We start from the raw sequence: 16,261 nt of genomic DNA, 5'->3' as shown, positions 1-16,261 counted from the left end.
ACAAACAAAAATAGGATTTTTCTTTAAAAAGACACAATAATAGACAATAAACAGATAGAAAAATATTCAGCCTCATTAGTAATCTGATGAAATTGAGAACACAATGATACCATTTCATACTACTAGATTTATAACATTTTAAAAGTCTGAATATATCAAGTATTGGCAAGGCAGTGGATTATAAGTACAATGTGGGGGATGGGGACACTGAGCTTCCCTGCAATCAAAACTCTGTATAACCTGTGACTCCTCAAAAACTTAATCACTAATAGCCTACTATTGACCAGAAGGCTTACTGACAACACAATGGATCAACACATCTTGTTATATATATTATACCATATTCTTAAAATAAACTTAGCTTGAAAAAGGAAAATGTTATGAAGAAAATCTTAAGGAAAAGAAATCTACAGTATTGTACATATTGAAAACGTTTGTATGAAAGCAGACACACGCAGTTCAAACTTGTGTTGTTCAAGGGTCAACTTTACTAGGTAACGGCAAATATGAACACGGTTAATACCCTAGAGTAATTCCATTCCAAACACTACAAGGGTAGTATTTACTCAATAAGTCACTGGTGGCACAATCCCTAATGTGCTGTGCATTTCAGGAGAGTTGGCATGCCTTTCCTACCATGCCACTATAATAATGAAAAACCCCTCCATAATTCTAAATGCCCCTCATGGGGGCAATACAAAACCTACTAAACCTGAGAAGCACTATTCCAAAGGAATTCTTATGTATGTGTATTCAGGATATATTCTCATCAGTATTGTGTATGATAATAATAAACTGGAAATGCTGTCCCTTGATAAGAAACAAGTAAGTTGTGGCATACGCATACAATGGAACACCGTAGTATAGTGATGAAAATGAACTGCAAGAAGATGCTAGACAACAACAACAAAATGTGAGTAGCTGAAAAACACATATAATATGATTCCATTTATATAAAGTTTGAAATGGACAAAACTCAACTACGGTTGCTCAGAGATACACACATGTATGATAAAACTACAAAAAAAAGTAAATAATTGAAAGAGTTCAGGATAGGGTTCCCTTTTCAGGACAGAGGTTCTCTCTGGAGAGAAGGGAGAGGGGCACGATTAAGGAAACACACACACACACAGGACTTCTGTTTCTTAAGCTCAGTGAGGAGATGCTAGCTGTTTTATTCTTCTTTAAACTCTGCATACTCTATGATACTATATAGTTCACAATTTTTAGAAGTTATTTAAAATTCTACATAATGTGTCAATACCATGCAGAAGCAGGTGTGCAGATCTGCGTTAAAGGCAATAATATAGTATCACTCCTTCCTGTGTCCCTATGATCTGTGAAAGAACAGAGGAATGAATGAAGCTGCTGACAATACATTACTTGCCCTGGACCACAATCTGGAGGATTCCTGTTAACATTTTTTTTTTCAAGATTTTATTCATTTCTTCGAGAGAATGAGAGAGAGAGCACAAGCAGCGGGGAAGGGCAAAGGGAGAAGCAAACTCCCCGTAGAACTGGGAGCCCGCCACCATGGGGGCTGGATTCCAGGACCCTGGGATCATGACCTGAGCCGAAGGCAGACACTTAACCTACTAAGCCACCCAGTCACCCTCCTTTTGACACTGTTTAACTTATACTTTCCTTATGCTAATAGTATGAGATCACAGTCAAATAAAAGGCCAAATGCATATAGATCATCTCGCATTGTTGGACAGAACAGTATTACACGTACATAAGTTCCCTGGATAACTCAAGTCCCTAATCTCTTACATTTGTACAGTAAGCAAAAAGCTTATAATGTGTATTCACATTCATCATAGTAAATCTGACAGAATGCTTACTATGTTTCAGGCTCTGCAGATAGGATTCTTGCTCTTCAATGGCTTACCACAAAGGGATAGACAGGTGAAATAGGGAACCCCAATGAGTATTTCAATAGATTTAAAGAAAAATAAGGAGGTGGTGTCAATTCAAGATAAAGCATAAGAGAGAGTTCATAAAGAAGTTACATCTTAACAGAGTTATGAGGAATTTCCTAGGCAGATTTGTGAATAAAGAGAATCCCAGAAAGAAAAGACCATCATAACCACAGGACAAAAACCAGGGAACTAAACGACTTTTCTAAAACACGGTTAGTAATCCGAAATATGTGGGGTGGGGTGGGAAATGCCTCACGAGAGAGCTTTGTGTTTTATCCTAACCCTATGGACAAAGCCAAGGGAGGGTTGCAAGCAGTAAATTCGGTTTTAGAAAGATTGCTTTGGCAACAGGGTTAAAGAACAGACTGGAACGGAGTGGTGTGGAGAATGTGGAGACCAGGATGGAAGACAGAAAATTCCAGTAATTCCGAGAAGAGATGTAAGGCAGTTGTATATAACATAAAGGACAAAATTGACAGTTATTTGAGAGAAAAAATTAAAAACAACAATAAAACGAACAATTAAGAAAGTATAGAATAGTATTAACAAAGAAAAAAGTTAATAAGATTGAGACACAACAGTTAAAAAGGTAGACAAAGGGCACCTGGGTGGCTCAGTCAGTTAAGTGTCTGCCTTCAGCTCAGGTCATGATTCTAGAGCCCTGGATTGAGTCCCAGATCCCACATAGGGCTCCCTGTTCAGTGGGGAGTCTGCTTCTGCCTCTGCCCCTCACACTATTTTTTTTCTCTCTCTCTCAAATAAATAAATAAAATCTATTTAAAAATTTTTAAAAATTAAAGAGTAGGCAAGAATCACAGAACTGCCAATACTGTACTATATTTTAACAACCAGCATTTAAATAAAATCTGAAAAATAAAATAGGCTACTGGGTGGGGGTGGGGGGGAAGAATCACAGAATCGTGTTACAAAAGTCAAAAAAGAGATTTTCAGGAAAAGGGAGGGGTCAGTAACTTGAAATGATACAGAAAGCTCGAGCAGAATACAATGAATGTGGCAGTTAGGTTGACATCTCTCAGCTGTTTCAGTGAAGTGAAAAGACAGAAGCCTGACTGGTGCAAAGTCAAAAGTGAAGTAGTAGGAAGGAGCAGAGTTTTTCTAGACTGGTAGAGAGATAGTTACACTTTTACACAGAAGATGTGAGCATAATTTGGGCTCTCTGCTCAGCAGGGAGCCTGCTTCCCCCCGACCCCCGCCTGCCTCTCTGCCTACTTGTGATCTGTCAAATAAAATCTTTAAAAAAAAAAATCTGTAAGATTTTTAAAAGTCTGATCGTATCAAATATTGGTAAGGAAGTGGACAAGGAGTACTATGTCAAGTGCTGCGAGATACAAGATGTACAATGTAACTCAGTCTCTGACTTCAAAAAGTGTATAGTCTAGTGGGCAAAATACAGTAATTTTAATGTACTAAGCATAAACATGCTCAGATGGAAAGGGTACTAAGTAGCACAGAGGTCAGGGAGAAGGGCTGGAATTTAAGGGACTTCCTGCTTGGTATTTTCTCTGTGAGATTATCAGGTTAAGTTTTTGCAGGAGAGTGGAGAGATGGTAGGTGATGTACAGAAAGGGATGCAAGTTCAGAATACCTGCTCAAATAATGAATAAAACAATAGTATCTTTTACTCAAGATTTATTATGTACTGGGTACTCTAAGGAGTGCTTCTGTATATATGACCTCTTTGATTCCCACACAATCCTAATATTTTCATTTTACCAAGGGAAAACAAGAAGTTAAACACTGAAAGACGTAAGGACTGCACTAAGATCTGAAGCCATTTTATCTAAGTAGCAGCAATTTATATGATTATGCATTTTCTCCTGCTGTGCCTCTCAGACCAAGAAAAGCAACAGACCCAGCATTGTGGGTTCATAGGGTTAGGGAAGGTATAGCAGAGCATAGGGAAATGGGGACTTAATACTAGGGATATAAGAGAGATATGGGGAATACAGCAATTTTAAGTAGTTGCTCACTAGGTCTATGGCTCAGAGAAACAAGGCAGACTTGGGAAAAAATGAAGGAATCAAGTAATTTGAGAACATTTAGCAGTAGTAGGAAAATTTGTAAAATATCAAATTGAATTAAGAGTAGGATCTTTAAAATGTCACTTAATAAAAGAGTTGAAGATGATGACAAGGTCCAAGATGGGCCAATGGCATTGAGGAATGGTGGTCATTAAATAGGATGAAGCTACCTTCTGTCTCCCAATTTCGATCTTCACTATGTCACAGATGTCTATACCTCATAAGACTTTACCCTTCAATATTTGATCTATTTTTCACAATTATGTAAATCCTTGCCTACATAAATGAGTCGGTATATCAATTTAGCCTTTTCCTAGTGGTTTTTTTAAAAGATTTTATTTATTTATTTGACAGACAGAGATCACAAGTAGGCAGAGAAGCAGGCAGAGAGAGAGGAGGAAGCAGGCTCTCCTTGGAGCAGAAAGCCCAATGCGGGGCTCGATCCCAGGACCCTGGATTCATGACCTGAACAGAAGGCAGAGGCTTTAACCCACTGAGCCCCCCAGGCACCCCTTTCCTAGTGATTGTAAATCATCATCATCATCATTTAGAGGTACAGGAGTGCTTTTCTAGCTGGGGATTCTTCCATCTCTTCCTTTGCTGTCAGTATACCACTACTACAGATCATCACCAACTTATAATGGTTCTGGTTACTATTTTTCAACTTTATGGTGGTGTGAAAGTCACAGGCACTCAACAGAAACTGTACTTTGAATTTTCTTCTTATTCCAAGCTAGCAATATGCAGTAAAATGCTCTTTCATAATGCTAGGCGGTGGCAGTGAGCTGCAGCTCCCAGTCAGCCAAGTGGACACGAAAACAACCGATACACTGACAACCACTGTGAATATTTACAATCATTCTGTGTTTCATTTTCAGTACAGTATTCAACTATATGAAATACTCAACACTTTATTATAAAGCAGGCTCTGTGTTAGATCATTTTGCCCAACTATAAGCTAATGAATGTTATGAGCATGTTTAAGGTAGGCTAGGCTAAGTGATGATGTTTACTAGATTAGGTATATTAAATACATTTCTGACTTGCAATATCTTCACTTTATGATGAGTTTACTGGGATGTATCCTCATCGTAAGTTGAGGGAGATCTAATTTCTAATTTCTAATTTGCTATAATATGGACCAAAAAAAGTGTTTTTAAGAAAAACTGGGTAACAAAACCAGAAGGCTTAATTTTATACTCTATTATATCATACTATATCATCTGAGGGTGTTTTATTTCTTTTCTCTGGATTAAGGACTAGCGATTGTGACAGGGCTTTTATACTTCTGAGTGGATGAGATAACCCAATAATTATTTAAACTACTGGCTAACTGGGAGTTCTAGATATTTTTCTAAAACTCTCTAACATTGAAAATTACTACTTCCTACATTATGATATAAAAACGTTTTTCTTAACATGAAGTATAGTTCATTCTTCTTTGCATGGATTTATAGAACAGTTACAAGCACTCTAATGATCACCATTACCTCTTTCTTGGCTTCTTTTTTTGGATCATAATCACTATCATTTCCATCCATTGGGTGTGTTTCTTCCACATCATCATCACTGAGAAGAAACAAAGATTAGTAAACTTAATTCCCTTTTTATTCTATTCCAGGAGTTTATTAAATTGCAATATACCTTGCTAACAATTTCACTAGACATTTTCCAAAAAAAACAAGAGTGTCCTTGAGAATATTACTTCCTATAATTTAGACTGCTGTAGTGTTTAGAAACATTTATCTTTTGGGGTATATAGAATCATGTTAGCAAACATGTATACCGAAAAAACAGAGACCCAATAGGATAGATATTTAGAAAGAATACCATTTGGGAAAGAGAACACATATATTAATTTGATATAGTACTGATTATTTCATCTCTCCAGTTGGAGGATAAAGATAAACACCAGTAAGCAGAACGGTTTTATACCACCAGAAACATACAGCTACAATAATGCGGACTTCAGTTAGTCAGGTAATGGTGCTCAGGCAATTATGAAAAAAGCATGTTCTAGAGAGTGTGTTTCTTAATGTATTCTAAATATATGTACTGACTATATCGGTACTAAAAGGAAGCACTTGCAAGTAGAGTTAAACACAGCTCACGTACAACACAGTTGTCTGCTGGCTACAATTAACAGTTAAAGAAAAGTCCTTACTATTAAGATTTCTGATCACTCAACTCTTCCTGCCAGAGACAAAACATCTTGAATGGAAGGTTACATTACATTTACATTTACAATGTGTTGTAATAATTTTTCTGCCTTAGGAAGTGTAAACAATTCAGTAAGTGTCCTAACAATGTAACTATATAAAGGCATCCAACCTACCTGTCACCCTGATTATGTCTATTGGCTAGTTTATGAGCCTGGCGATCCATCAAGCTTGTCCTGGATCGAGTTTTTTTCCAGGAATAGTAATATGTTACAAGGCTAGCAATTGTCTTATCTGGAAGCTTGGAAAAAAAAAAAAAGTCATGTTAATATCAGCAAATTTAATTCACAAATTCTGATTAACAGAATGAATAATATTTCTGATACTATTCTTTGATACTTAAAGGCATAGATGAAAAATATTTTCATGGGTATATTTATGAATTATAGAACTAAAAAGTACTGTTACAGCCATAGTAACCCACCACACCTATGTCATCGACATTTCTGAATATTCCTATTTGTTCCAAGAAGAAAGGGGAGACAACAGTATCACAAACATGGTAAACAATGCACCCAGATGTTCCCAGCACAACATTAGCTTTCGGTATTTGTTTTTCTTAAGGAGTTACTCTTCTCTTCCCACCTCTGTAAGTTGAAATGTTAAAACTAATACCTAATTAACATGCCTCAAAATTTACCAATTTAAAATGTACAATGCAGTGGTTTCTAGCATATTCACTAAGTTCTGCAAACATCACTACGTAATTCCAGACATTTTCCTAAGTTCAAAAAGAAACATCAGTAGTCATCCTCTGGTCTTCCCTTACCCCAGTCTCTGGCAACAAATAATCTACTTTCTATTTCTATGGATTTGTCTATTCTGGACATTTCATATAAATGGGCTCATATACTATATGACCTTTTATGCCTGGCTTCTGTCACTTAGCATCACGTTTTCAAGAAAAGCTGTTCAATTTTCAACAATGAATTTTTTTAATTATTGTCTTAACTCTAGGTTTTAAGATGATAAATAATAAAATCAGACTGTAGCTACCAAATAAAGTCTCTGGGTATTAAAATGACTAATCATCATGCACTGATTTGTCATACTGGCAAACAAGGACACATACGCCCAATCAATAAGGCTCTCTTTACTACTTAGATATATTTGCAAACATTATCTAATTTTCATCCATTCAGGTTAAGAGATCCTAATGCAGCAACTTCTCAGGTTTATATTCTTTTGACACAATACTAAAAATTTAAAAACTAGAAATAAAGAGTTTTTCTCCTTAAAAACAATAGTGCCTGTATAATATTAAAATACAGAATTTTTTAAAATTGATTTTCATATCCAAAAGAATATATTAGAAAACCCTAATGTTAAACAATGAAAACATTTAAAATAAAAATGAAATTGTCATTTTCTTCCTAGAACCACATTTAATACACATATATTTAAATCATAACAAAAAATTATGATGAAATAGTACATAACTGTCATGCAGTTGAGTGGTTATCAAAAATAGGGTATATAGGCAGCCGCCGGAGAGGAGCTGGGGGAGGACGGTGGCCCGCGAGGCTCGTCGCAGACAACGCGGCGGCGATGTCCGCGAGCCAGGCGAGTGCCGCGGCGGCAGCGGCGGGGCCTCGCACGCGGCAGGGCGGCCTGGGCTTCGGCCTCCCTCCGGTTCCCAGGAAGCGAACTGGCGGCCAGCGCGGGAGCAGCAGCAGTAGCAGAGGCGGAGGCTCCAGCGCGTCTGCTGCCTCCCCTGCAGCCTGAGCCGGGGGAGGCCAGGCGGCCCGGGTGGCTGGAGGGGGGTCCGCTGCCCAAGAATGGGAATTCTCTTCACCAGGATATGGAGACTCTTCAATCACCAGGAGCACAAAGTTATCATTGTTGGGCTGGATGAGGCAGGGAAAACTACCATCCTTTACCAATTTTCTATGAATGAAGTTGTACATACATCACCCACAATAGGAAGTAACGTAGAAGAAATAGTGATTAATAATACACGTTTTCTAATGTGGGATATTGGTGGCCAAGAATCTCTTCGGTCTTCTTGGAACACGTACTATACTAACACAGAGCTTGGAATAGTTGTTGTGGACAGTACCGACAGAGAAAGGATTTCTGTAACTAGAGAAGAACTCTATAAAATGTTAGCCCATGAGGACCTACAGAAAGCTGGATTGCTGATTTTTGCTAATAAACAAGATGTTAAAGAATGCATGACTGTAGCAGAAATCTCCCAGTTTTTGAAATTAACTTCTATTAAAGATCACCAGTGGCATATCCAGGCATGCTGTGCTCTTACTGGCGAGGGATTATGCCAAGGACTTGAATGGATGATGTCACGATTTAAGATTAGATGATCTCTACTGACCTCTCCTCATAGACTTTGTATAAACGAAGTGCTGGACTTTACCTGAAAGCTGCAAAAAATTAATGGCTTAGATATATTTATAATAAACTGATTTAAACTTTTTCTATCAGAAGAAAAATTAAGACCACTTATTTGAAAACAAAGATGAAGTCTCACTTTCCAACCTGCTTTCTCATTAGTTCCTTCCAAAGCAACGTCTTTAAAGCTGTGATTGCCATTTTTCTCATAATGAATCCTCTCAGGACATTGTGTAGCCTGTGGTAAGTACAAAGGGAGAAGAAGACATTTTTCACTTTAAGAGCTTTATTATCAGTATAACCCTCCCTAGTTGAATGTGTATTCTCTTCGTGTTCCATTAAGTCAAAATACAAATCAGCACAGATACTCAGTTTCCAATACTTTAAAATGTAATGTTAATTATGAGAAGTATTTTGCATAAGGTTGTGTGTATTGTGTATATACCTCAAATTCAAGTTTATGGCTTTGATTATGTTCTAAAGAAAAGCAAAGAACGCAAAAAGTAATAATATCTTTAGTTAATGACCATAATGAGATGAGTACTGGCATTGCTGTTCAATGCCATTTTGTGCTTTCCTCTTGTGTTCTCTGTATTGTACTAACCAACCCCCAGAATCATTGGGCTGCTCTTAAAAAAAGAAAAGAAAGAAAAGGAGAAAGCTCAACAGTGTGTACCTATTTTTTGTTGATCAGATTATATACATGAAAGCATGTAATCCAGCTGAGTGGAGTATCTGCAAATTTTTGGCTTAATATTATGAATGGACAGAATTACACATTGGGCAATTATCAGACTGGTTCCTTTATGGGATCTGTGCCATCTAAATTTCTGAGAAAATTGTTAATTCATTAATCAGTCAATCATTAATTGTGATTAAAATTATCAAGTGATTTTTTTTCCCAACGTTAATGGGAAGCTGTTGTGTAAAATGTCTGCCCAGAGAATTATCACTCTATAAATATTAATCAAATAGTTTACCTATAGTCTTCTTAAGTATTGAATTATATGTCAGGCATTTAAAGTGAGTTTGAGATGAAAAGTAAAGCTTATTTTCTAAGCAAGAAAGTTATTTCTTAATTTGAAAATTTCTCATTTTAGGAATTAGGATAGTTTGAGATTTTTGTTTCTTCATGTTTCTTTTTATCTTCTTAACACCACATGAATGTATTGACAATTATAAAATACAAACTTTTATGCTTTTAAGAATTGGGTTTAAAAGTTGAACAACATGATACACATTTTTACAGAGAAGTGACTTGGCCCCAAATATGTTTGCTTAGGATATTTTTTTTTCACTGAAAATGGAAAAATACGATGGTTGAAGGTATTTCTGTTGTAATTTCTGTTGTATCCTAAATGTGATCAAATGTATTTTGGGGTGCTCTCTTTGTATATGTTTCATGCCCTGAAAATCTGAAGGCTGATCCAAACTGGCATGTTGTAGAATATTGAAGAAAAGAAGTAACTACGTTTAATACCAGCCTTTTAGATTTCATGCAGATTTTGATGAGGAATCATAGTATATATACCACAAGCTTTGACAAAACTTGGAAAGTTTCTTTCTGTAATATATAATATACTCAATATCTAAATCCAAGTCAGGCATGAGAGATCAGTGTTTAACAGTGGATGTGTTGTGTGTTATATTACAATGTTCATAATGCAGGTATAACATTTTAATATTTGTCAACTTGCTTTTACAAAAGTAAATTCTAAATTACTAAGCTTTATTCATACGTTCTTACACTTTTTCAAATCACTATGAGTAATTACTTGTTTTGTATTAAAAACTCCCATAAAAAACCTAAAAAAAAAATATAGGGTATATACAGGGATGCCTGGGTGACTCAGTTGGTTAAGTGGCTGCCTTCGGCTCAGGTCATGTTCTCAGGGTCCTGGGATCGAGTCCCACATCGGGCTCCTTGCTCCGTAGGGAGCCTGCTTCTCCCTCTGCCTCTACCTGCCACTCTGCCTGCCTGTACTCTAACTTTCTGACAAATAAATAAAATCTTTTTTAAAAAATAGAATATATACAAATATATAGGTATCTGATATAGGTATCAAATATATAGGTATCAAATACTTTTAAACATTAAAATTAGACTGAAAACTGTTTTGTTTTTAAGAATTGGGAAGTGTTTAATAATAGCAAATCTTTCAGGCACAAATTACAGTAAAACTAAAATTACCATACCATTTGCTGAATCCTGTGAAAGCTCTTCCCATGAAAACTAAAGGCTTGTTCAAACAGGACTTTATCTTCCACTGTCCACTCATCCGGAAAGGGAGTGAAATTAGGGAGATCAGCAAGGGACTTCTCAATATTATGTTTATGCCAGAACAACATGCCAAGAGCCTTTGAAGAGAAATCATTCCCCTTTGGTTTTAATGGACTTATGTTCCATCACACTTAAGAGAGTTAAACACAAATTAGGTTAAAATCGTAAGCCCATGACTTCAACTGAAGATACACTCACAGTTTAGAGCTTTTAATCAGGGATGCCCAGGTAGACCTCATTTATTTATCTCTTTTAAATCAGGGCCTCAGAACAGTGAATGTTCTTACATACCACATTTGCTGCATAATCTAGGAAAAACAGTGAACTGAAGAGAGTGACTATAATTACTAAAGCAGGTTTGTTGACTCGTATTAAGACTGACCCATATTTACTTATTTGTCAATGTGTAGAGAAAACATGCTAAAAGGAAAAAATATCCAGTAAATATTTGAAGAAAACTATCAATCATAATATTAAACTAGAACTCCTCACTTGAAACGTAGTAGAGAAATATTTGTTTTAACCTTTTAGAAGTACCATGGGCTGAACAGTTCCAAGGAGTACCTCAATGCAATCTTAATAATATTTACCACATATATTTCTTAAAGTTCTTTATTATCATAATGCATAGAAAGAATCATTATGAGGCATGTTGATAACTTCAATGACTTTATCACCAAATCATAGTAAAACCCAAAATGGGGAATTTCTAACCTTCCATAACCTCCCCTTCTATTGTTAAGTTGTAGGTCTTTATCTTTCCTATAAGGTATCAAGTACCAATTTCGTTTTTAAGAAGAGATTTAGCAACTTTTTAAATAATGCATTTTAAAATTAATTTCTGTACTTCAGTAACACTCCTTTAAAATGAACATGAAAATAAACATATGTGCAGTCACATTTTAAAGGATTAACACCTCAAACAAATATTAAACAGAAAGCCAAAAATTAAAAACAAAATAATCAAAAGCTTCAAAATTCACAAAAAAATTAACTATGTTTAGACAAACATCTCAATTTCTAGAAATAACTTTGTATTATTTAGCCATGGTAATGACTATAAAATTAGCTCTTAATAGTGCAGATTACAGATAATTCACTTTACTATTACTTCTGATAAAGGTTGATCTAATAATTAGTTGAAAACATTTAAGAATCTATATTTCATTTTTCTTTTTTCATGTTCTTCATTTCTTCACTACAAGGGATAATGAACCATATGCCCCAAATAGATCTTCTTTTAAAATTATCTAATAAAAAAAAGCCCCCCCAAGTAAATTAAAGAATTAAAAATTAAATTTAAGAAAGCCCTTCATAAGTTATTTCATTCAAAATTGAGAAGTCTTAAATACTAAATAAAAAGTTTAACTTCTAGGTCTTTCAAATTAAAAGATCAGAGAGAACTGGGGTGCCTGGGTGGCTCAATGGGTTAAGCCTCTGCCTTCGGCTCAGGTCATGGTCTATAGATTCTGGGATGGAGTCCCGCATCGGGTTCTCTGCTCATCAAGGAGCCTGCTTCCCTCTCTCCCTCTGCCTGCCTTTCTGCCTACTTGTGATCTCTCTCTCTCTCGCTCTTTCTCTCTGTCAAATAAATAAATAAAAATTTTTTAAAAAGTCAGAGAGAATTACCTGTACTCAAAAAAAAAAAAAAAATCCCTTTTTGGTTAGCATTTTCCAGAATAATCTAAAGGCTTTGAGATACTTTTAAAACACAAAGCAGAATAAGAAACAGAGGTATTGAGAGAAAAATATTCAAGCCCTTGAGATGAACAATGTTTACAATAAAAGCAAAATCCCTAAGTTTAAAAGGTCAGACTTTACTAGGCTTCTTATGTTATCTATAAAATTGGTGGAACTGCAATTTCTTAGGATAGAACCAACCAGATGTTCTTTGGTTTTGTTAAGTACTGAGGCAAGCTTTAATACTAAAATGTTTCTCTACATACCTGTTCCACATTCAAGAACTGGATAAAGTAACTTTAAATTTCACGTGGATAAAATACTTTCAGGTTTCAAAAGTTCAGAGAATATTCATGAAGAAAAGTGGGAAGGAGAGAGGACCAGCTTCAGTCGAAGATACGATGCAGACTCGCTCTTCGGTGCCTGGACGGCCCGGATCGGGCCCTGGAGGGGTGGGGGTGGGGGTGCGGACGACAGGGCCCAGGAGGAGATGCGGACGGACAGAGGGGCCACACTGTGATGGTGGCATCTCCAGCCAGACGCAGAGGTGGTTTACTTAAATTGTACCCACACAGCCGTTTCTCCGACTTCCAGAGGACCAGCAAGAGACCCTGCCGCAAGTGCATATAGAAACAAGTTCTATGTGAGTTAAGTATTTGCATCCAAAGAAAACATGAAGGGAGGAGAATAGGCGCATTTCTATAAAAGCATGTATTTGTACAAAGCATATTTCGGGGCATATTTGTAAAAGCTTGGGTGAGGGAATTCGTCCTAGCTGAGGAGGGGACCTCGTAAGCCATCAGAGAAAGGGTAAAAATATGTTGCCTTGTGAAAATTGGGCCTTCTGTAGGACAAGGAAAGTCCATAAGCAAAGTCAGAGAGCAGACAACTGATTTATATTTCCACTGGGGGGATGGAGAGGGCTAGCGAGGGTCTACGAATGAAGCGTGTTTTCCCAAGATAGATAGACTAGGATAGAAATCCTCGTAAGAAAACCATGCAAGACGTGACCCAGGAGTCCAGTAAACACAGGAAAAGAGGCCAGTCTCCCTCATTGTCACCAAGTAGGGTTAAACAAGGGTATTTGCCCGTTTGCCTGGAACGTCTGGCCTTAGAAACCTCTGGGTCCTGAGAGAGAGAAGAGCCTGGAGCATCTGCAGCTCGACTGGACCAAGTGTTGTTGACCTGGCAAGGTCACGTCCACTCACGACGTGCTTCTGTTCTCTCCCTGGGCTCCCCCAGCTCCCCAGTCCTCACCTGGCATGTCCCGTCCCCAGCAGACACAAATGCAATCTGTGCTATGGGTGCTGGGGAGGCAGAGAGGCAAGATTCAGGGGGGTGCTAGGGACTGAATGTTTGTGAGCCCCTGAAGTCCACGTGCAAAGCCCTGACTCCCAGGGTGATGGTATTTGGAGGGTGAAGAGGTGGCGAGGACGGGGCTCTCGCGACAGGGCCCTGGTGGTGCCCTCATGCAAACAGACAGACAACAGCGCGCTCTCTGCCACGTGGCAAAGCAGCAGGAAAGTGGCCGTGAGCCACAGAAGGGGGGCTCTCCCCAGAACCCCGCCATGCAACCACCGTGACCACAGACTCCTGGCCTCCGAACTGCCAGAAACAATGGTCCTGTTCAAGCCCCCCCCCCCCCCAATCTGGCACGTTTTGTTAATGGCCGCCCAACAGGGAAGTCCCCTCTTAGTCCAGGGAAGCGCTGACCGGTTAGACCACCTGGTTAGGAAAGCGGGTTCTCAGACCTCAGCTGGACTTCCACGGCCAGGCCAGCGGGGGACCGGACATGGAGCTGATTGTCGTGCCTGCTTAGGTCCCAGCCCTGAGGTTGGGCTGTTGTTGATGAGATGTGATGCTGCAGGGGCTGGAGGGCGTGGGGCAGAGGGATGCCGGTACAGGGTGCTCGCATTCACGGGGTGGGGGGGTTAAGCACCAGCCCCTGCCTGCTTCCCGGCTTCCTGCTGCAGCCCGTGGGGCCTGCCCCCAGCCCTGCCCGGAGGAGCCCTGGGGCCCCCAGGGGCTGCTGAAGAGCTCTGCCTCCTCCCTCAGGCTATGCCCATGCCATCAGCAAGGCCAGAGAGGGTGCCTCTTACCAAATGTCTGCTGCCTTGTGCTGGGTACCTGCTGGCTGGAGAAGTGGATATGTGCCTGCCAGGGGCTATGGCCAGTCCCCTCAGACTGAGAAACGTGCAGCCTTCCTGGGCTCAGCCCCTGGTGGGGGGCAGCCAAGGTGGGAGAGTCGGAGAACAGCGGGGTCTGCTGACTTGGGGACAGACACCTGTTGTCCCAGCTCAGGGCTGGGATCTTGGCCGTGCCAGACTTGCCAGACACCTGTTAGCAAGGAAGGGGCCATCAGTGATTGGCTCCGGGCGTGCGTGATGAGAAGTCTTACAGGCCAACATGACTGGGCCACGGGGGTCCTACATACTTAGTTGCATGCTGTTCCCAGCATTCCTGGGTGGGATTAACACCTGAATCCATAGACTGCGCTCCTCAGAGGGTGGGCCTCGTCCAATCCGTTGAGGGCTAAGTGGCAGACAAGGCTGACCATCAATCCCTTGAATGTGGGGGAGATCCTGCCTGATGGCCTTAAAGCTGAGACGCAGCTCTTACTGGTCCCACAGTGGCTGCCAGGCTCCGGACTTGAGCAGGAACATGGGCTCTGCAGGTTCCATGACTGCGAGAGCCAGCTCCTTACAGTAAACCTCTTTGTGCGTGACCCATGGACTCAGTGTCCTGACAAGGACACACGTGCGCAGACGGGCCCTGCCGTGGAGATACAGCAGGACGCCCCCTCACAGCTGCCTCTGCCCTGGGCCAGAGGAGGGGTGAGGCGGTGACCAGCAGACTGGGCAGGGGGGCTGGCAGCCAGGCCTCGCCGTGTGTTGTGGGGGAACCCGACATCCTCCTTACTGAGCGGGGCTCAGGTCCCACCCGTTCCCCCCTCAGCAGGTCCCCCCCGGCCAGGTGAGCCTGGTGCTGTCTGAGGCCCTATCACTCCGGTGGATGAACTCTGGGTGCTCTTCTAGGCTTCTGGGGACAGCAGGAGGAGGAAGGTTCTGGGACAAGGCCAGGCGAATGGACTGGGATGCAGAAGACAGAGCTGCCTCACACTGAGGCAGGGTGGACAGGGGTGTGTCCCAGGGGCCTCGCCAGGATGGGGGTTTGAACACCATGAACATTTGCAGAGTTCCCCCTAAATTCTGTGTGTGACACGAACTAGAGGTAACCTTTTTTTTTTTTTTTTTTTTTACAGATTTTTATTTTGGGGTAAATGTACTTGCAGTGAAATGTTCAGGTCAAACTTACGGAGTTTCAAGAAAGGAAAACAGCTGCCTAATCCGAACTCTTGAGGCTGCATGGCATTGCCGCCTTGCCAGATTATTCCTTCCCTCCCAGCCTCCGCGGGTCCCAGCGCCCAGCCCAGGAGGCAGCCAGGGTCCCGATGTCTCCACCATCCTCTGGAGTAAGTGGAATCCTATGCAGAAGGCTCCTTCCCCCCGAGCACGTCTTCAAGGTCCCCTCAGTGACTGCCCGACATTGCAGGTGTCTGAGGCCCTCACTCCCCGCAGCTGAGGAGCACCCACTGCGCGCTCCGGCCCTCCTCTTGGCAGGTGCCCAGTTCCCAAGGGGGACGACGGATGAAAGTGGTACAGCCGCGCGCGTGACACACTGAAAGTCACGCTGGCTGTGAGGACAGGGCCTCAACCCGAACCCAGCAGCCAGCCAGAGCCCAGATGTCCTCCCCGCCGCCGTCCCTGGCAC

At 40.5% G+C, this 16,261-nt stretch overlaps 2 protein-coding genes across 2 annotated transcripts in view; one reads left to right on the top strand and one right to left on the bottom strand.

Moving 5' to 3' along the window:
• LOC131814894 (REST corepressor 3-like) overlaps window positions 1-10,881 on the bottom strand; it is a 37,497-nt gene extending 26,616 nt beyond the window's left edge. The window contains 3 exon segments of the mRNA XM_059146344.1: window positions 5,455-5,533; window positions 6,300-6,424; window positions 10,726-10,881. Of these exon segments, the coding sequence (XP_059002327.1) occupies window positions 5,455-5,533; window positions 6,300-6,424; window positions 10,726-10,878 (357 nt within the window). The 5' untranslated portion in view covers window positions 10,879-10,881.
• On the top strand, window positions 7,670-10,347 carry LOC131814893 (ADP-ribosylation factor-like protein 5A). Its single transcript, XM_059146343.1, has one exon. It carries the CDS (start codon window positions 7,962-7,964, stop codon window positions 8,499-8,501), a length of 540 nt encoding a protein of 179 aa, XP_059002326.1. The 5' UTR covers window positions 7,670-7,961; the 3' UTR covers window positions 8,502-10,347.
• Window positions 10,882-16,261: the final 5,380 nt, after the last annotated feature.

This window comes from Mustela lutreola, chromosome 14 (genome assembly GCF_030435805.1).
Source record: "Mustela lutreola isolate mMusLut2 chromosome 14, mMusLut2.pri, whole genome shotgun sequence".
Classification (NCBI taxonomy): Eukaryota; Metazoa; Chordata; class Mammalia; order Carnivora; family Mustelidae; genus Mustela; species Mustela lutreola.
The sequence above is the reverse complement of the archived record's forward strand: the minus strand, read 5'-3'. Positions and strand labels throughout refer to the sequence as shown.